At 45.7% G+C, this 20,591-nt stretch overlaps 1 protein-coding gene across 4 annotated transcripts; it reads left to right on the top strand.

The window, feature by feature from the left end:
- Nucleotides 1-538: 538 nt before the first annotated feature.
- LOC121531630 (dynamin-1-like protein) lies at nt 539-20,284 on the top strand. 4 transcript variants are annotated; one of them, XM_041836953.2, is made up of 20 exons: nt 539-756; nt 1,876-2,020; nt 3,034-3,069; nt 4,074-4,120; nt 4,903-4,974; nt 5,082-5,168; nt 5,441-5,603; nt 6,701-6,821; nt 7,064-7,195; nt 7,375-7,581; nt 9,667-9,787; nt 10,059-10,214; nt 14,425-14,514; nt 14,694-14,786; nt 14,912-14,965; nt 16,319-16,390; nt 17,618-17,779; nt 17,948-18,057; nt 19,227-19,386; nt 19,712-20,284. In XM_041836953.2, exons 1-20 carry the CDS (start codon nt 655-657, stop codon nt 19,766-19,768), a joined length of 2,187 nt encoding a protein of 728 aa, XP_041692887.2. In that variant the 5' UTR covers nt 539-654; the 3' UTR covers nt 19,769-20,284. The 4 variants fall into 4 exon arrangements, with proteins under 4 accessions (XP_041692887.2, XP_041692888.2, XP_041692889.2 ...); XM_041836954.2 differs by lacking the exon at nt 3,034-3,069 and having other exon boundaries at nt 540-756; XM_041836955.2 differs by lacking the exon at nt 16,319-16,390 and having other exon boundaries at nt 541-756.
- Nucleotides 20,285-20,591: the final 307 nt, after the last annotated feature.

The following is a 20,591-nucleotide window of genomic DNA, read 5'->3' as shown; positions in this document are numbered from 1 at the left end:
TTAGGGAACGCCTACTCTGAAGTGCGCGTGTGCAATAACTCAATTCGCCCTTGCACTCCTAAACAACGCAATTTTTGTAAACTTTGGCAAAGGATAAAGTCTACGAAAATTAGTCCACTCTGTTCATAACATATTTTAGTTTTAGAAACAGAAAACTGTATTGAGATCAAATGTTCCATTGATGAGGAAATTTGTAGAATGTCGGCCAAAATCCATCTCGCTCCATCTTCTCCCACTGCCGGCCACTGGGCTTCCTCTCACCACCATATTTGGTAGTGAGTGGAACCACCAACCGGATGCTTCACATTTATACATCCGGTGAAATATCTGTCTCATTGTTCTATCTGTGCACCACTGAAAATCTGTCGCCAATTGGATGGAAACCTAGCTATAGTAACATTGGTCCATCATGATGTCAACACTTGTAAATGTAGTTTATTTTTGTACATGTTTATTTTTCTTCCTGTTCCTTTGATGTTTCCCTATGTAAAAACTCAAAGTCCCATAATGCAGCGCTGAATTATTGTGTGCGCAGTTCTCTGGGCGGGGTAAATTGTGGCGGTGTGGGGGACACTGAATGACTTTGTGCCTGTGTTTAGCAGGGTAGCTGGCTAGTTAGTCCATTTATTTGACAGGTACAGCCTTTTCAGAGCTATGGAGGCCCTTATCCCTGTCATCAACAAATTACAAGATGTGTTTAATACAGTTGGCGCGGACATTATCCAGCTGCCGCAGATTGCTGTTGTTGGAACGCAGGTAAGAATCGCTAGCCAGCCAGCTAGCTAGCATGCTCTCGCCACAGAGTTTCTTAACCAGTTGTATTCACTCTTACGTCGTTAGGTAGCTACTGCGGTCTATCACGCAGTTCCACTCATGGAACATATAAATGTGGTTACGTGTGCTCTGTTTTCAAGGAAAGGTTATCTAACGTTAGTTAATTAGCTCTAGCTAGCTACTATCACGCTAGTTAGATTTTTAGCTAGCTAGTTAGCATTATTGTGAGCAGCTGTATAGTTAGCTAGCGCGAATTTGACAGGCAGTGCAACCTGGCTAACTACCCCGTACCCATGTAACATACTACTATGTTAATCCGCAGGTGTCATAAGCCGTGACCAAAGTCAAGCAAACAACTAGTTAGAGGTGATTTTAAAAATCAAGTCATTAAATTGACATGTTACACTGTTCTGGGTAGTTTACACTGTCACTGGTATCCATTCTTCTCCTAGCCTTGGAAGACTTGAATATTTTTCAATAAATGTGAACATAATTGAAGTCTTCCAAGGCATCCGCTTTGTCTTATTTCTTGAATTACCATCCATTTGCCTAGATGAACAGAGATGAACTACATGAAATAGGCTACACCTGTACCCTTCTCTCCACACAGCTGTTGTAGGTGTTACATAACAGGTTTACAGTAGCAGCCATCCCCTCCCAGGCATGTTTACTTCCACTGATTTGCTAAGAGGATGTCACTGTCTCAGCCCTTTGGCAACCTCTGAACCGAAAGTGCCACGGTGACAAGAAGGCAGCCATAGGATGTTTCCCCAATCATCTGGCCTCCAGAGTGTGTCTGCATTGTCTTGTTACTGCTTTTCAAAGGACAGATTCACTAAGAGGGGTTCATTTGAAAAATCCCTGAAATCCCTGTCTCTTTCAGTTCTATTTTTACCACATGACCGAGCGCAAACTAAAATAGGTCAACTACAGCCTGGCGCAGCTGAGGTGAGATCAGGCAGGTTCAAATCAATGTTGTGGAAAGATTTCACACTTGCGTAGCCTCAGTTGTACTTTGTAAGTGATGCTGACTTGTGTTGTTTACCAGCTCACGTTTACTTTTTGTATTGTAACTGATTCTGCCTGTGTTTCTGTCTCCAGAGCAGTGGGAAGAGTTCAGTGCTAGAGGCTCTGGTGGGCAGAGACCTTCTGCCCCGGGGTACTGGCGTCGTCACCCGTCGGCCCCTCATCCTCCAGCTGGTCCACGTGGACCCAGAGGACCGCAGGAAGACCAGCGAGGAGAATGGTACTGTGAAACACGACACTCCGTCACTGCTCTAGGGTTGTACAATTCTGGGATGCTTCTCATCAAAGTTCCCAGGTTTTTCAGAAACCCTGGTTGGAGTATTCCCTCTCTGCTTAGGCTATTTCCTTCTGATTCTAGAATGAAATCCTCCAACCAGGGTTTCTAAAGAACCTGTGAACTTTGAGAAAGCGACATTCTGCTGGCGGCTGCTCTGTGTCTCTAACAGGTGGTGGTGTTGTTGTAATCCTTCCTGTTCCTCTCATGTCTCCACTCCTCAGATTACTATTTAAACCACTCTAGTTGAATGTGTGTCCTATTGTGACTTTCTCTGTTCATTTGTGTGTGATCTAGGTTTGTGTGATATGCTGTGTTTTGATGCTCTGTGTGCCTGTGTGTTTCTGACTCTGGTTGGCCAGCCTTTTCTAGAAGAAGAAGTCTGGTAGAGTGGCTTAGGCCAGGACATGTTGTTATGAATGACTGCACCAGGAGTAATATCATGGTGCATGATTCAGTTGGACTGTGAGAAGTGCCATGTCAACTCAGCAGTTAATGAAGTCTGCAGTCACAGCAGTGGGCTAGCTAGCAAGTATCTAGCCGTAAATTAGGCATATAACCTTCAACGTGGTTTCCCTTATCTATTTAAATTCTACAGGAACCTGAATGTTCTTAAATAGCCACCAAGTCACAACAACGTGCAATGTCAATGTCATGATACTCTATCCACAATGACATCCAAGACATTTAAACGCAAAACCAGCTTATGTCGTTGGAGATATGCCACTATTAGGCTTTCCCCAATAGAATGACAAATGTAGTAAACCTTGCCTCGTTTGAGACATTCTGCACTATAGGCTTAGTGCTTGAGTCTGCCCTGCTGCTGGGAATGGTCACGACATGAAGGATGACGTAAAATACTGCATTGCTGCAGATGGCCATGATGCAGGAGCTGCAGCTAGCATCTAGGCTAACTACTAACCCCTCTCTCCTGTCATCTGATCTCTTCTGAACCACAGACCCCAATGCCTGGAGAAACATGCGCCTTTACAAAGGTCTCCTTTTCCTTGTTCCCATATTGCCTGTTGTCTGTGTCCAATCAGCAGCTTCTTACTCTAGTCTAGGCCTACCCCTTTCTGCTGGCCCCGTTTTGCCCCTCTCCCATCCTGCCTATTAGCCTTTTGTTTTTCTGGCTAAATGAAGCTGCCAAACCTTGTGGTTTAGCTTGATTCAGCGAATCAAGTCCAATAAGGTCAAACTCTGATTCAGACAAAACACTTGATTTTCTGTATGAGGAAAGGACGTCTAAGAAAAACTATTTTGGAGTGCATGGTCACAGTGTCGTAACTTAGTTGGTGGTAAGTATGGCCCTTAAGGGCAAATAACATTTTATGTTCCAATTCACGCCCATTTTAAATATGCTGAAAAACAAACAAACCTCTTAAAATGGCCTCAAATAGCTGCTTATAGCTAACTAACAGCTGAGCCACCACCCTGTTTATTTGGTTTTCATAGTTTGGTAGGTAATTATTTCAGTTGAATTAATCCAACTAATACGTGCATTATTAGTTTTGTTTATGAAAGGTGTTTGGTAGCTAGGTAGTAGTAATGCCTATTCCTGTGTTTCCCATAATGCACCAACCATGCTTCTCTGGCTTTTCTCACAGCAGGCGTATTTTCTTTGCTTTTGTCAAAAACAACATTTCTCACTGTATTGTTTGTGTGTTCAAATCTCTGGCCATATGCCTCTGGGTTATCGGCCCGCAGAATGTATTCCCATCCCAGCTGAGCAAACAAATAGGTCTACATCCTTCCTTTAGACACCAGTCAACATGATGACAGTTTAATAACAACACTATGTGCCGGTTTCCAAGACACAGATGAAGCCTAGACCTTGACTAAAATCGGGTACAATGGAGAGTCCCCGTTAAAATAGTTTTTCAGTCTAGCCCTAGGCTTAATCTGTGTCTGCGAAACTGTCCCTAAGAGCAGGCTACTAGGGCCCACTCCAAATGACATCTGCCAGATAGACTGAGACTGCCTTGTTATATTCCCACAGGCGTCGACGGAGAGGAATGGGGCAAATTTCTACACACCAAAAACAAGGTAGGCTATGTCTCAGTGCTAAAAATGCCTCCGAGGTAGTCTCTGTGTTGGTTCAAAGCCAGCAGGTTGCTGACTAAGCAAAGCACTCCTTCAGCTTTCTGTTCTTCTCAGTGGAGTTCCCGTTCACTGCCACAAATAGACACGCAGCTTAAATATTTGATAAACCTAATCAGATATAAACACACGGTAGGTTATTGCAGGGTTTCCCAAACTCGGTCCCGGGGCCCTCCCTGGGTGCACGTTTTGGTTTTTGCCCTAGCACTACACAGCTGATGCAAATAACCAACTCATCATCAGCCTTTGATTATTATTTGAATCGGCTGTGAAGTGCTTGGGCAAAAACCACAACGTGTGCCCAGGGGGGGGGGCTCCAGGACTGAGTTTGGGAAACCCTGGGCTATTGTGTTTATTTATTCACAGAGTTCATATTGGAATAGCTAGATGTTTTGTGTCTGTAGAGGAACTTTCTCTAAGTCACATTATCAGCCACAAACCCTCTCTCAGTCACAGGCTAGAAAGATGTAAGCACGCGTCAGGAACAGAGAAGGCCTTGTGACGTGCTATACTGTAAATTGCATTGATTCTGTGGCTGATAGAGGATTGTTTTTTTCTTATCTTCATGCTTACATTTGTAAGATCAGATTACATTTCTTTTGATGTTGTGTCCAGATCATATTTAAATTGATGTCATGTGTCATATGCAGCTACAGTATATAAACCCTAATGTAATCATTTGTTATTCCACACAGTACCCATTAAGGTCAAATTTGCTTTGTTTTTAGATCTACACAGACTTCGACGACATCAGGCTCGAGATCGAAGCTGAAACGGAAAGAGTTTCTGGCAATAACAAGGTATGTCAACAACAAAATAATTTGGTGCAAAGGTAGTCCCCAACAATGTCAAACACTTGTTATCATTGCCAACTGCTAAACTGACATTTCTGTTTGTTTTCTTCCAGGGAATCACTGATGAGCCCATACACCTGAAAATCTTCTCCCCTCACGTAGTCAACCTCACGCTGGTGGATCTGCCAGGTATCACAAAGGTACACAGAAAGAAAAGCCTTTTTATTTCAAATGTAAATGCTGATCGAGTTGGTTTGAACCTACCACAAAACTTAGTTAGCCTGCTGAGCTAAAGGCATTAGCTCTGGGAGGTAATGCAAGTCTTCAGAGCTCAGGCAAGGTTACTCATCTTGTAAGCATGGTTCACTGAACCATCTCTCTTTCCAGGTACATTGAAGGAGACAGAACCCCAAGTATGGTTTGAAATATGATATGAGCAGGCTACGTTGACAGTGTGTGTATGTCTACCCAGGTCCCGGTGGGAGACCAGCCCAAAGACATAGAGGTGCAGATCAAAGACTTGATCGTGAAGCACATCTCTAACCCCAACTCTATCATCCTGGCTGTGACTGCTGCCAACACAGACATGGCCACCTCAGAGGCCCTCAAAGTGGCGCGCGAGGTCGACCCTGATGGTAAACACCTTTCTCTCTTTCTCTCGCTCGGTCTCACTTTCTTTCTTCTCTTTGTGTGTAGCTGACGGTCTCTCTCTTTGCCTCTCTCTCTTCCATACGCTCTCTCTCTTGCTCTCCCGCTCCCTCTCTCCCGCTCTCTCTCTGTTAATCTCAATTGGCTGTCTCCTACAGTGGTTTCTCAATCTTTTAATCCTTATATCAGAAATGCCATGGCATAAACCGCCTTCCAAAACCCCTTGATTACCTGGATGTAGGATACACCGCCTGCCAAAACCCCTTTATTACCTGGATGTAGGATACACCGCCTGCCAAAACCCCTTGATTACCTGGATGTAGGATACACCGCCTGCCAAAACCCCTTGATTACCTGGATGTAGGATACACCGCCTGCCAAAACCCCTTGATTGCCTGGATGTAGAATACACCGCCTGCCAAAACCCCTTGATTACCTGGATGTAGGATACACCGCCTGCCAAAACCCCTTGATTACCTGGATGTAGGATACACCGCCTGCCAAAACCCCTTGATTACCTGGATGTAGGATACACCGCCTGCCAAAACCCCCTTGATTACCTGGATGTAGGATACACCGCCTGCCAAAACCCCTTGATTACCTGGATGTAGGATACACCGCCTGCCAAAACCCCTTGATTACCTGGATGTAGGATACACTGACTGCGAAAACCCCTTGATTACCTGGATGTAGGATCCCCCTGCCTGCCAAAACCCCTTGATTACCTGGATGTAGGATACACCGCCTGCCAAAACCCCTTGATTACCTGGATGTAGGATACACCGCCTGCCAAAACCCCTTGATTACCTGGATGTAGGATACACCGCCTGCCAAAACCCCTTGATTACCTGGATGTAGGATACACTGACTGCGAAAACCCCTTGATTACCTGGATGTAGGATACACCGCCTGCCAAAACCCCTTGATTACCTGGATGTAGGATACACCGCCTGCCAAAACCCCTTGATTACCTGGATGTAGGGCCAGGAGTTTCTCATGATGGGGGGACCTGATCCTAGATCAGCACCCCTACTCTGATACGCTTTATGAATACGAGTTCTGCTGTTTGTGTCGCTGTGTGTAGGCAGGAGGACGTTGGCTGTGGTGACCAAACTGGACCTGATGGATGCTGGGACAGATGCCATGGACGTACTGATGGGCCGAGTCATCCCTGTCAAACTGGGCCTCATAGGAGTGGTCAACAGGTCTGCACCTTTACAAAATACACTTCAGTCTCTAACATGTTGAATAGAGCAGAACTTCAGCCTTGTGGGAAATCCTGCATATATTTTGAAGGGAGAGAATTTACTCTCCTTGTCCTCGTGTATCGAAGGGTGCTAGAAGCCAACAGTCACTCAGGATCAAAATGGAAAAAGGTTTAGAATTTTCTTTAACGCTACAATGTCATCAAAAAACTCACAGTCCCACCCTTATTTATTTTTCCAAGGAGTCAGCTTGACATCAACAATAAGAAGTCAGTGGCTGATGCCATCCGTGATGAATATGCCTTCCTACAGAAGAAGTACCCTTCCCTCGCCAACAGAAATGGAACCAAATACTTGGCCAGAACGTTGAACAGGTATGAAAATAGAAACGTATTAGGAAAAACAAGGCCTCAACAGAAGACAACTTTTGAGGTTTGAAACCGTTTGACCAACTTCTGATTTTGGAGTGTAATGTCACTCTAACGAGTCACTTTCGTTGTGGACGACATCATGTTGTCTGTTTCTTTTTTCTTCTTCTTCTCTTTGTTGCCAGGTTGTTGATGCACCACATTAGAGACTGTCTCCCGGAGCTGAAGACTCGTATCAATGTGCTGGCGTCCCAGTACCAGTCCCTGCTGAGTAGCTACGGTGAACCTGTAGAGGACCAGAGCTCTACTCTGCTGCAGCTCATCACCAAGTTCGCTGCAGAGTACTGCCACACCATCGAGGGCACCGCGAAGTACATAGAGACAACAGAACTGTGAGCAACTTACTCTTCTTTCTCTTAAAAAAAAAGGGGTGAATTCCTACTCTTTAGTGTTTTTTTTTTCTTCATTTATATGAAGAGAAAAGCAGGAAGCATGGAAATAACCTCTTTCAAACATCCTTGCACCTCTACTAGTTGCCAGAAGGTGGCGCCAGTACAAATTGAGCGTCACAAGTAAAACAATTGGATGCTTTTGCAGGCCAATGTAGGAGGTGGTAGATTAGCTAGGCTAGATTAACTAGTCTACTACTTTGATCTTTCAGTTACAAATCGAAAGCTTGCGACTATAAGGTTCTATCTGCAAAAAGATGGTTCTGAGATAATTGGCTTTAAAGTTCCGAAACCCCATTGGTTTGAATGATGTCAGCAATTTTTTTATACACTGCTCAAAAAAATAAAGGGAACACTTAAACAACACAATGTAACTCCAAGTCAATCACACTTCTGTGAAATCAAACTGTCCACTTAGGAAGCAACACTGATTGACAATACATTTCACATGCTGTTGTGCAAATGGAATAGACAACAGGTGGAAATTATAGGCAATTAGCAAGACACCCCCAATAAAGGACTGGTTTTGCAGGTGGTGACCACAGACCACTTCTCAGTTCCTATGCTTCCTGGCTGATGTTTTGGTCACTTTTGAATGCTGGCGGTGCTTTCACTCTAGTGGTAGCATGAGACGGAGTCTACAACCCACACAAGTGGCTCAGGTAGTGCAGCTCATCCAGGATGGCACATCAATGCGAGCTGTGGCAAGAAGGTTTGCTGTGTCTGTCAGCGTAGTGTCCAGAGCATGGAGGCGCTACCAGGAGACAGGCCAGTACATCAGGAGACGTGGAGGAGGCCGTAGGAGGGTAACAACCCAGCAGCAGGACTGCTACCTCCGCCTTTGTGCAAGGAGGAGCACTGCCAGAGCCCTGCAAAATGACCTCCTGAAGGCCACAAATGTGCATGTGTCTGCTCAAACGGTCAGAAACAGACTCCATGAGGGTGGTATGAGGGCCCGACGTCCACAGGTGGGGGTTGTGCTTACAGCCCAACACCGTGCAGGACGTTTGGCATTTGCCAGAGAACACCAAGATTGGCAAATTCGCCACTGGCGCCCTGTGCTCTTCACAGATGAAAGCAGGTTCACACTGAGCACGTGACAGACGTGACAGAGTCTGGAGACGCCGTGGAGAACGTTCTGCTGCCTGCAACATCCTCCAGCATGACCGGTTTGGCGGTGGGTCAGTAATGGTGTGGGGTGGCATTTCTTTGGGGGGCCGCACAGCCCTCTATGTGCTCGCCAGAGGTAGCCTGACTGCCATTAGGTACCGAGATGAGATCCTCAGACCCCTTGTGAGACCATATGCTGGTGTGGTTGGCCCTGGGTTCCTCCTAATGCAAGACAATGCTAGACCTCATGTGGCTGGTGTGTGTCAGCAGTTCCTGCGAGAGGAAGGCATTGATGCTATGGACTGGCCTGCCCGTTCCCCAGACCTGAATCCAGTTGAGCACATCTGGGACATCATGTCTCGCTCCATCCACCAACGCCACGTTGCACCACAGACTGTCCAGGAGTTGGCGGATGCTTTAGTCAAGGTCTGGGAGGAGATCCCTCAGGAGACCATCCGCCACCTCATCAGGAGCATGCCCAGGCGTTGTAGGGAGGTCATACAGGCACGTGGAGGCCACACACACTACTGAGCCTCATTTTGACTTGTTTTAAGGACATTACATCAAAGTTGGATCAGCCTGTAGTGTGGTTTTCCATTTTAATTTTGAGGGTGACTCCAAATCCAGACCTCCATGGGTTGATACATTTGATTTCCATTGATAATTTTTGTGTGATTTTGTTGTCAGCACATTCAACTATGTAAAGAAAAAAGTATTTAATACGATTATTTCATTCATTCAGATCTAGGATGTGTTATTTTAGTGTTCCCTTAATTTTTTTGAGCAGTGTATATTTTACATAACAATTGGGGTATTTAGATGACTATATAGGAAGAACAAGGCTGTCAACTCAATTTTTTACAAATGCAGATTATAGTCCCAAGCTCTCAAAATGACAAAATTGTTGTTCTCTTTCAGGTGTGGTGGAGCACGAATCTGTTATATTTTCCATGAGACGTTTGGTCGGACGCTGGAGTCCGTAGACCCGCTGGGAGGTCTGACCACCATAGACGTGCTAACAGCTATTAGGAATGCTACAGTGAGTTGTGTGCTCTGTAGAGCCTCACATATGTTGGGATCCATGTTCATTTCAAGTACAATGATGGAATGTTCAGCGTTTTGATGATCCGTTTGACACATCTGTTTTAGGGTTAAGGTTGATGGTTTAGCTTGAGTTCAAAGCAGAAAAAGACACATTTACTTTCTCTCAAGAAAATTAACAGTGAAGTATTCTTCTAAACTGTGAGTTGTGTGTTAGCCAGAGACTGCTGGGTAATGTAGTCTCTCTCTCTCTCTCTCTCTCTCTGTAGGGCCCGCGGCCTGCCCTGTTTGTGCCCGAGGTGTCATTTGAGCTGCTGGTGAAGAGACAGGTGAAGAGACTGGAGGAGCCCAGCCTGCGCTGTGTGGAGCTGGTTCACGAGGAGATGCAGAGGATCATCCAGCACTGCAGCAACTATAGCACACAGGTAGAGGGACACACACACACACACGCACACACACGCACACAGGTAAGTACACTCCGTTTTGGCAAGATGGTGGCCGACAGACACGGTCGCCTTGTTCCTAGCTCCTAGCCAACTTTGCAGTATTTTTTTTTTTTTAGTATTATTTCTTACATTATTTGCTCAAAATGTTTCTTGTATTTTTACCTACAGCCGGAAATAACTTTTGTATATTAGATTGGCGGTCACTTACCAGAAATGTGAGCAGAAATGTTGACTTCCCTGACCTGGATCCTTTGTTTTGAACTTCCGGAGGCAGCTCTAGTCATCCCGGGGGACGTCGGAGAAGAGGTAGAAGGAGTGGGGCCCTAGTCAGACTCCGGCGGCGTGCACACCATCCACCGCCTCTCAGTTTATTACTCACTAACGTTCAGTCCCTGGACTAAGTGTGTTAACGCACACAAGGCTGCCTGCCCAGACGGCATCCCAAGCCGTGTTTACGGACATATTCATTCTCTCCCTATCCCAGTCTGCTTCAAGATGTCCACCATTGTTCCTGTACCCAAGAAAGCGAAGGTAACTGAACTAAATGACTCGCCCCGTAGCACTCACTTCTGTCATCTTTAAGTCCTTTGAGAGGCTAGTTAAGGATCATATCACCTCTACCTTACCCGACACCCTAGACCCACTACAATTTGCATACCGCCCCAACAGATCCACGGACGACACAATCGCCATCACACTGCCCTATCCCACCTCGACAAGATAAACACCTATGTAATAATGCTGTTCATCGACCACAGCTCAGCCTTCAACGCCATAGTGCCCTCCAAGCTCATCACTAAGCTCAGGGCCCTGGGTTTGAACCCCTCATTGTGTAACTGGGTCCTGGACTTCCTGACGGGCCCACACCATGTGGTGAAGGTAAGCAACAACACCTCTGCTACGCTGATCCTCAAAACGGGGGCCACGCACGTCTCCAACTTAATGAAGTTTGCTGACGACACAATAGTGGTAGACCTGATTACCAACAACGATGAGACAGCCTACAGGGAGGAGGTGAAAGCCCTGGCGGACTGGTGCCAGGAAAAATAACCTCTGCCACAACGTCAACGAATCTAAGGAGCTGATTGTGGACTACAGGAGACTGCAGAGAGCACGCCCCCATCCACATCAACAGGCTATAGTGGAGAGGGTCAAAAGCTTCAAGTTTCTTGGCGTGCACATCACTGACAACCTGAAATGGTCCCTTCACACAGACAGCGTGGTGAAGAAGGCACAACAGCGCCTCTTCAACCTCAGACCCTCACAAACTTCTACAGATGCACCATTGAGAGCATCCTGTCGGGCTGTATCACCGCCTGGTACGGCAACTGCACCGCCCGCAACCGCAGGGCTCTCCAGAGGGTGGTGTGGTCAGCCCTACACATCACCGGGGTATACTGGCTGCCCTCCAGGACATCTACAGCACCCGGTGTCACAGGAAGGCCAAGAACATCATCAAGGACCTCAGCCACCCAAGCCACGGCCTGTTCACCCCGCTACCATTTAGAAGGCGGAGACAGTACAGGTGCATCAAAGCTGGAAACGAGAGACTGAAAAACTTAAATCTCCAGGCCATCAGACTGTTAAACAGTCACCACTAGCCGGCCTCCGCCCAGTACCCTGCCCTGAACCTTAGTCACTGTTCTAGCTGGCTATCACCCAGTATTCTACCCTGCACTTTAGAGACTGCTGCCCTATGTACATAGTCATTGAACACTGGTCACTTTAATAATGTTTACATACGGTTTAACCCACTTTATATGTATATACTGTATTATAGTCATTGCTCATCCTATATAACTACTGCTGTACACACCTTTTCTATTCATATACTGCCAATTCTTTCTTTACACACGTTGCACTCACCGGACAGTTTATTAGGTACACCCTTCTAGTACCGGGTCGGGCCCCACTTTGCCTCCAGAACCCCCTGAATTCTTCGGAGGACATGGATTGTACCAGTCGAAAACGTTCCACAGGGATGTTGGTCCATGCTGACGTGATAGCATCACGCAGTTGCTGCAGATTGGACGGCGGTACACCACCGACCACCAGCCTGTACCGTTAACACCAGGCAGGATGGGTCCATGCACTCATGCTGCTTATGCCAAATCCTGGCTCTGCCATCAGCATGACTCAACAGTAACTGAGAGTCGGACCAGGCAACGTTTTTCCACTCAGTTGTCCAATGTTGGTGATCACGTGCCCACTGGAGCTGCTTCTGCTTGTTTTTAGCTGATAGTAGTGGAACCCGATTTGGTCGTCTGCTGCAATAGCTCATCCGTGACAAGGATCACCAAGTTTTTCGCACCATTCTCGGTAAACCATAGACACTGTCGTGCGTGAAATACTGGATCCGGCATGCCTGGCACCGACGATTATACCACGCTCAAAGTCGCTTAGGCCACTCGTTTTTGACCATTCTAACGTTCAATCGAACAGTAACTGAATGCCTCGATGTCTGCCTGCTTTATATAACAAGCCACAGCCATGTGACTAACTGTCTGTATGAGCGATCCATTTTCGTGAACGGGGTGGTGTACCTAATGAACTGGCCAGCGTGTGTGTAATATACAGTACCAGTCAAAAGTTTTAGAACACCTACTCATTCCAGGGTTTTTCTTTATTTTTACTATTTTTTACATTGTAGAATAATAGTGAAGACGTGGTCCTCTGTAGCTCAATTGGTAGAGCATGGCGCTTGTAACGCCAGGGTAGTGGGTTCGATCCCCGGGACCACCCATACGTAAAAATGTATGCACACATGACTGTAAGTCGCTTTGGATAAAAGCATCTGCTAAATGGCATATTATTATAAAACTATGAAATAACACATATGGAATCATGTACCGGTAGTAACCAAAAAAGTGTAAAACAAATCAAAATATATTTTATATTTGAGATTCTTCAATGTAGCCACCCTTTGCCTTGATGACAGCTTTACACACTCATACCATGGGTATGACAAAACGTTTATTTTTACTGCTCTAATTACGTTGGTAGCCAGTTTATAATAGCAATAAGGCACCTCAAGGGTTTGTGGTATATGGCCAATATACCACAGCTAAGGGCTGTATCCAGGCACTCCGCGTTGCATTGTGCTTAAGAACAGCCCTTAGCCGTGGTATATTGGCGATATACCACACCCCCTAGGGCCTTATTGCTTATCTATATAATATGTATATGTGTGTGTATATGTGTGTGTATATATATATATATATATATATATATATATCTATCTGACTGCTTGTTCTGATATATTTGTAGTATTTTTTTGGGGGGTATGTGTATTGGTTTTTGTATTGCTAGATATTACTGCACTGTTGGAGCTAGACACTTAAGCGTTCGCTGAAACTGCGATAACATCTGCAAATCTGTGTACGTGACCAATAAACTTTGATTTGATTTGCAGCAACTACAGCACAGGTAGGTTGTTCGTTCACACACACATTCACATCAACAACACTGCTTTGACTCTAGTCATCTGGCCAGTCACTGAGTGTTGCATCTCTCTCTCTGAGCTGTTGAGGTTTCCTAAGCTCTGTGATGAGTTGCATCTCTCTCTCTGAGCTGTTGAGGTTTCCTAAGCTCTGTGATGAGTTGCATCTTTCTCTCTCGGAGCTGTTGAGGTTTCCTAAGCTCTGTGATGAGTTGCATCTCTCTCTCGGAGCTGTTGAGGTTTCCTAAGCTCTGTGATGAGTTGCATCTCTCTCTCTCGGCGCTGTTGAGGTTTCCTAAGCTCTGTGATGAGTTGCATCTCTCTCTCTCGGAGCTGTTGAGGTTTCCTAAGCTCTGTGATGAGTTGCATCTCTCTCTCTCTAGGAGCTGTTGAGGTTTCCTAAGCTCCATGATGAGTTGCATCTCTCTCTCTCGGAGCTGCTGAGGTTTCCTAAGCTCTGTGATGAGTTGCATCTCTCTCTCGGAGCTGTTGAGGTTTCCTAAGCTCTGTGATGAGTTGCATCTCTCTCTCTCGGAGCTGCTGAGGTTTCCTAAGCTCTGTGATGAGTTGCATCTCTCTCTCTCTCTCTCTCGGAGCTGCTGAGGTTTCCTAAGCTCTGTGATGAGTTGCATCTCTCTCTCTCTAGGAGCTGTTGAGGTTTCCTAAGCTCTGTGATGAGTTGCATCTCTCTCTCTCGGAGCTGCTGAGGTTTCCTAAGCTCTGTGATGAGTTGCATCTCTCTCTCTCTAGGAGCTGTTGAGGTTTCCTAAGCTCCATGATGCCATAGTAGAAGTGGTCACATCCCTCCTCAGGAAAAGGTTACCAGTCACCAATGAGATGGTGAGTCTTTTCAGTTACACTTTAGAATAATTTTAATGAATAAGCCATTATAAATGTTTGTAAATGCTCTCTGATCCACTACAATAACCCACAAACCCTATAGATTGAATTTATAGTAGAATACTGTCTGTTTGCTGTCCTTAAGTGTACCAAATCAAATTTCCTGTCTTTCTTTTCAGGTTCATAACCTGGTGGCCATCGAGTTGGCTTATATTAACACCAAACACCCTGACTTTGCTGATGCCTGTGGCCTCATGAACAACAACATAGAGGTAATGAACATTGTTCACAAAGTTGGAAACTGCTTCTTTCAATTTGACTTAATTTAGTATTTTCTTATTGTCTTATACAGTATATGAAGTGTTTTACTTAATGAAATCATGTGGTTGTGTCTCAGGAACAGAGACGCAACAGAATGAGAGAGCTGCCCTCATCTGTTCCTCGGGATAAGGTAACAGACTGTCATGTGGTTAGGATTTGTTTGATTGCTACAAAATGTACTGTTTTCTCTGTTTCTTTATGGCTCCCAGTCTACCCTTTAGAGCAGCACTAGAAGCCATAGTCCTATGCCTTTCCCTTTCCCTAGGCCTTTCCCTTTCCCTAGGCCTTTCCCTAGGCCTTTCCCTTTTCCTAGGCCTTTCCCTTTCCCTAGGCCTTTCCCTTTCCCTAGGCCTTTCCCTTTCCCTAGGCCTTTCCTTTTCCCTAGGCCTTTCCCTTTCCCTAGGCCTTTCCCTTTCCCTAGGCCTTTCCCTTTCCCTAGGCCTTTCCCTTTCCCTAGGCCTTTCCCTTTCCCTAGGCCTTTCCCTTTCCCTAGGCCTTTCCCTTTCCCTAGGCCTTTCCCTTTTCCTAGGCCTTTCCCTTTCCCTAGGCCTTTGCCTTTTCCTAGGCCTTTGCCTTTTCCTAGGCCTTTGCCTTTTCCTAGGCCTTTGCCTTTTCCTAGGCCTTTCCCTTTCCCTAGGCCTTTCCCTTTCCCTAGGCCTTTGCCTTTTCCTAGGCCTTTGCCTTTTCCTAGGCCTTTGCCTTTTCCTAGGCCTTTGCCTTTTCCTAGGCCTTTTCCTAGGCCTTTCCCTATGCCTTTTCCTAGGCCTTTCCCTATGCCTTTTCCTAGGCCTTTGCCTTTCCCTAGGCCTTTCCCTAGGCCTTTCCTTATGTCATTCCCTAGGCCTTTCCCTAGGCCTTTATCTTTCCCTATGCCTTTCCCTAGGCCTTTCCCCAGGCCTTTTCCTTTCCCTAGGCCTTTCCCTAGGCCTTGCCCTTTCCCTAGGCCTTTTCCTTTCCCTATGTCTTTCCCTGTCTTTCCCTTTCCCTAGGCCTTTCCCTATGCCTTTCCCATGCCTTTCCCTATGCCTTTCCCTAGGCCTTTCCCTTCCTTAGGCCTTTCCCTTCCTTAGGCCTTTCCCTATGCCTTTCCCTTCCCTATGCCTTTCCCTTCCCTAGGCCTTTCCCTATGCCTTTCCCTATGCCTTTCCCTATGCCTTGCCCATTCCCTTTCCCTAGGCCTTTTCCTTTCCCTATGTCTTTCCCTGTCTTTCCCTATGCCTTTCCCTTCCCTATGCCTTTCCCTTCCCTATGCCTTTCCCTTCCCTAGGCCTTTCCCTATGCCTTTCCCCTAGGCCTTTCCCTTTCCCTAGGCCTTTCCCTTTCCCTATGCCTTTCCCTATGTCTTTCCCTAGGCCTTGCCCTTTCCCTATGCCTTTCCCTATGTCTTTCCCTTTCCAAGCTCAGTTAATTTCTACTACTGCTACTTTTTACTTCTTCTAGTCTTCTGTCCACTCCTTCCTCTTTCACTCTCTCTGCTCTCTAGTACTTTAAGGGCCCAGGTGGTCAGTCTCTCTCCCCCACTGATCTTCCTCCCCCAGAAGGAGAAGGACCCAAGGTGTGTCCCTGTGTCACTCAATGCCTGCCTGCATCCTAACTCAACCAAGGCTTAATTTCAATTAAGTTAATTTAGGAAGTTAACTTTAAGTAAAATTGACAGTCGTCAATTCAGAAGTAAATGAAATGGAATTCCTCCTGACCCCAACCCACCCTCATTCTCCCCTCCCCAACCCCTGTAGACCGGAAGACCCTACTTTGTGTATGAGGCAATTCTGTGTTCCCCTTCTCTAGTCCTCTTCAGTGTCCAACAAATATGTATTTTGATAAATTGAAAGTCCCCCACCCCTCTGAGGATGAACTACATTTCCCATCTAGTGTCTCCTCCCGGCATGTGTGCTTCTGTACAGAGGAAGGGTCCCTGGACTGAAGGCTTTGTACTATATGTGACCCTGCAGCTGTCAGAATGCAGTCTGTTCCAAAATCTCAGTATATCTACAGACAGGACTGTATAGTCTGTAGATGTTACATCATACCAGACAGGACTGTATAGTCTGTAGATGTTACATCATACCAGACAGGACTGTATAGTCTGTAGATGTTACATCATACCAGACAGGACTGTATAGTCTGTAGATGTTACATCATACCAGACAGGACTGTATAGTCTGTAGATGTTACATCATACCAGACAGGACTGTATAGTCTGTAGATGTTACATCATACCAGACAGGACTGTATAGTCTGTAGATGTTACATCATACCAGACAGGACTGTATAGTCTGTAGATGTTACATCATACCAGACAGGACTGTATAGTCTGTAGATGTTACATCATACCAGACAGGACTGTATAGTCTGTAGATGTTACATCATACCAGACAGGACTGTATAGTCTGTAGATGTTACATCATACCAGACAGGACTGTATAGTCTGTAGATGTTACATCATACCAGACAGGACTGTATAGTCTGTAGATGTTACATCATACCAGACAGGACTGTATAGTCTGTAGATGTTACATCATACCAGACAGGACTGTATAGTCTGTAGATGTTACATCATACCAGACAGGCTGATGTAACAGCCTGGAGAGAAGCATGCTTTTTAGGAATACATTGTCACACGTGTATGATTGCTGTTCTTTATAAAATAGAGGCTCTTTATAAAATAGATATTTTAATCTCAAGGAGACTGTATAAATTAAAGGTTGAATAAACGAAAAAATTATAAACCTCTTGCCATGATCTCTAACCATGCTGTCTGTGTCTATTTCCCCGTCTCCAGACTGCAGGTGGTGGTCCCCAGGGAGACCAGGACGGAGGGACAGGGAACTGGAGGGGCATGCTGAAGAAGGGAGAGGAGGGGATGGGTGGAGACAAGTCCATGCTCCAGACCTCAAACCCCGCCAGCCCACAGAGGGGCCATGCCGTCAACCTGCTGGATGTGGTGGGTAGTAGCATCAAGACAGAAAGCTTTAGCCTACTTTACAAAATCATTTTTAAAAAATCTAACAAATCTATTTCTTAGGAGTAAAACGTAATGCCAAGCAACCACATGACCTCTGACTTTTTGAGTTGTCAGTAATTGGTCTGTTTGTGTCCTTGTATCCCCAAGCCAGTTCCTGTTTCCAGGAAACTATCGGCCAGAGAGCAGAGGGACTGTGAGGTCATCGAGAGGCTTATCAAGTCCTACTTCCTCATCGTCAGGAAAAACATCCAGGACAGGTATGGTGCCGCTGTGTTCTACTTCCTGTTGTTAGACTCCCCTCCTGTGATTTCTAGAAATCAAATTTCTACTGTTGTCTTTTCCTTTTCACCTGCTTTTAAGAAATTGAGAAAGTCCCTCACTCTTTCATCCACCCTTTGTCTATACACTGAGTGGACAAAACATTAGGAACACTTTCCTAATACTGAGTTGCACCCCCTTTTGCGCTCAGAACAGCCTCAATTTGTCGGAACATGGACTCTACAAGGTGTTGAAAGCGTTCCACAGGGATGCTGGCCCATGTTGACCCCAATGCTTCCCACAGTTGTGTGAAGTTGGCTGGATGTCCTTAGGGTGGCGGACCATTCTTGATACACACGGGAAACTGTTGAGCGTGAAAAACCCAGCAGCGTTGCAGTTCTTGACACGCAAACCGGTGCGCCTGGCACCTATTACTGTTAGGTTCTGACAAACAGAGTAAAACTCAAGGACGATTAGTAAAGCTCAAACCAAGTTTATTCACCCAATGGGTCAAACAGCTGAAAAGACAAATACATGTTTCCACCAGCACAAGTATTTATAACCGCCTATTAGGCGGAGTCTCCTCCTTACACATTTAGACAGCCAATACATCTCTGTTGCTAGGCAGGAACTTAGGTGGTGTGTGTGTGTGTAATAGAACTGTTCCTTGTCATTTCATCTGACCTGACCTCGGCCCGAATTCCTCACTCCTCCCTACTCCACGGCTATCCAACCTGATCAGTGACTGAAACCAGACTGTTGCCATTTGCCCCTCTCTATAGGATACATGAGATTTAACGCTAACATGTTCTGCAAAATGTCAACTTTCTGCACTCCCCCTTTCTCACTCAGTAACTTTCCATACACCTGGTTCTCATCCACCCTCCATTGACCCCAACATATACATTCATTTAAAGTAATGTAAAGTAATCAACTTCAAGTATTTCGAGCTAGAATCCAACACTACCATACCCCGTTCAAAGGCACTTAAATATTGTCTTGCCCATTCACCTTCTGAATGGCACACATACACAATATACGTCTGACAGGTGACATCAATAAGGGATCATAGCATTCACCTGGTCAGTATGTCATGGAAAGAGCAGGTGTTCCTAATGTTTTGTACACTCAGTGTACTTCTCTCTCCCTTTTGCGCTCCCTCCTGCAGCGTGCCCAAGGCGGTGATGCACTTCCTGGTGAACCATGTGAAGGACAGCCTGCAGAGTGAACTGGTGGGTCAGCTGTATAAGGCTGGTCTGCTGGACGACCTGCTCACCGAGTCTGAAGACATGGCCCAGAGACGCAACGAAGCTGCAGACATGCTCAAGGTACAGTGTGTGTGTGTGTAGAACCTGCTCACCGAGTCTGAAGACATGCTCAAGATACACGCCTGGGATTAGTTGCAGAACTATGGGAGTTTGAAATATGGCAGAAGTGTTTTTGGGGCAGTAACTCCCAGCACCACAAATGAGAAGCTTGGTAGTGTGTGTTAACCATCTTCAAAAATGAGTTCTGTGAAAAGTGATCTAACTGCTGCTAGAATATAGCAGATGTTGGGACAAACTGTGACCTCCAGCTTTGACATCACTGGGGGTGTTTTGTTTCTGTATGAATTTGCTCATCTAAACAGGCTTTTCCACTCTGTGTCCACAGGCCTTGCAGAAAGCTAGTCAAGTGATTGCCGAGATCAGAGAAACACACCTGTGGTGATGACCTCTACCTCCATACACTCTCCCTCCCACAAGGACCCTAAACCCTTCCCCCTAAGCCCTAAGCCCTGTTCTGTCTCAAACCTACCTGGACTGCAGAGACGGCGAACTTGGAAATGCACTGGTGTCACAATTTGTGTTTTTATTGTGTCTCAATTCTCCATCCTCCTCCTAAAGTTTGCACTTCCACACTCCCCTGTCATGGTTTTAAAAGCAATGGATTGGTGTAAGCACTGGCTGGAGGGAGTTTCCACTGTTTTGTTAAATCCATGACCGGATAAGTGTAAAAGTGCACACTTCTGGAGAATTGGGACGCACATTTGAAGAAAGTTGTGTGATGTATTATAGGGACTTGACCAATACGAAGGGCAGTAAATACAGAATCAGTCTTCACCTGCACCACACCACACACCAAATTATCTTTCATATGTAAGTAGTAGTATTATATTGATGAACATGTAAGGTGTGAGGCCTACCTACCGAATAATGTAGAGTTAAATTAAAGATGTTTACTCTAGTTTCTGGCTTGCTGTAATGTATGCTTGCGATGCGACTTGTAAATGCTGTCTGTCTTCATCATGGTTACAGATTTACATTTATATTTGAGTCATTTAGCAGACGCTGTTATCCAGAGCGACTTACAGTTAGTGAGTGCATACATTTTCATACTGGCCCCCCGTGGGAAACGAACCCACAACCCTGGCGTTGCAAGCATCATGCTCTTCCAACTGAGCGACACGGGGCCCATATTCTATATAGATCTATTTTCTCGCATGTCTATGCTACTGCTGAAAATGTCCTTACATGGTAACAATCCCTCATTT

This window comes from Coregonus clupeaformis, chromosome 19, assembly GCF_020615455.1.
Source record: "Coregonus clupeaformis isolate EN_2021a chromosome 19, ASM2061545v1, whole genome shotgun sequence".
NCBI classification, from domain to species: Eukaryota; Metazoa; Chordata; class Actinopteri; order Salmoniformes; family Salmonidae; genus Coregonus; species Coregonus clupeaformis.
The sequence above is the reverse complement of the archived record's forward strand: the minus strand, read 5'-3'. Positions and strand labels throughout refer to the sequence as shown.

Bases quoted from the DNA above. Each gene is read 5' to 3' on its own strand.
- LOC121531630 (XM_041836953.2), top strand. From the start codon at position 655: ATGGAGGCCCTTATCCCTGTCATCAACAAATTACAAGATGTGTTTAAT. The intron at 7,196-7,374 runs GTATGAAAATAG...CTTTGTTGCCAG, and splicing joins TTGGCCAGAACGTTGAACAG to GTTGTTGATGCACCACATTA. The intron at 9,788-10,058 runs GTGAGTTGTGTG...CTCTCTCTGTAG, and splicing joins CAGCTATTAGGAATGCTACA to GGCCCGCGGCCTGCCCTGTT.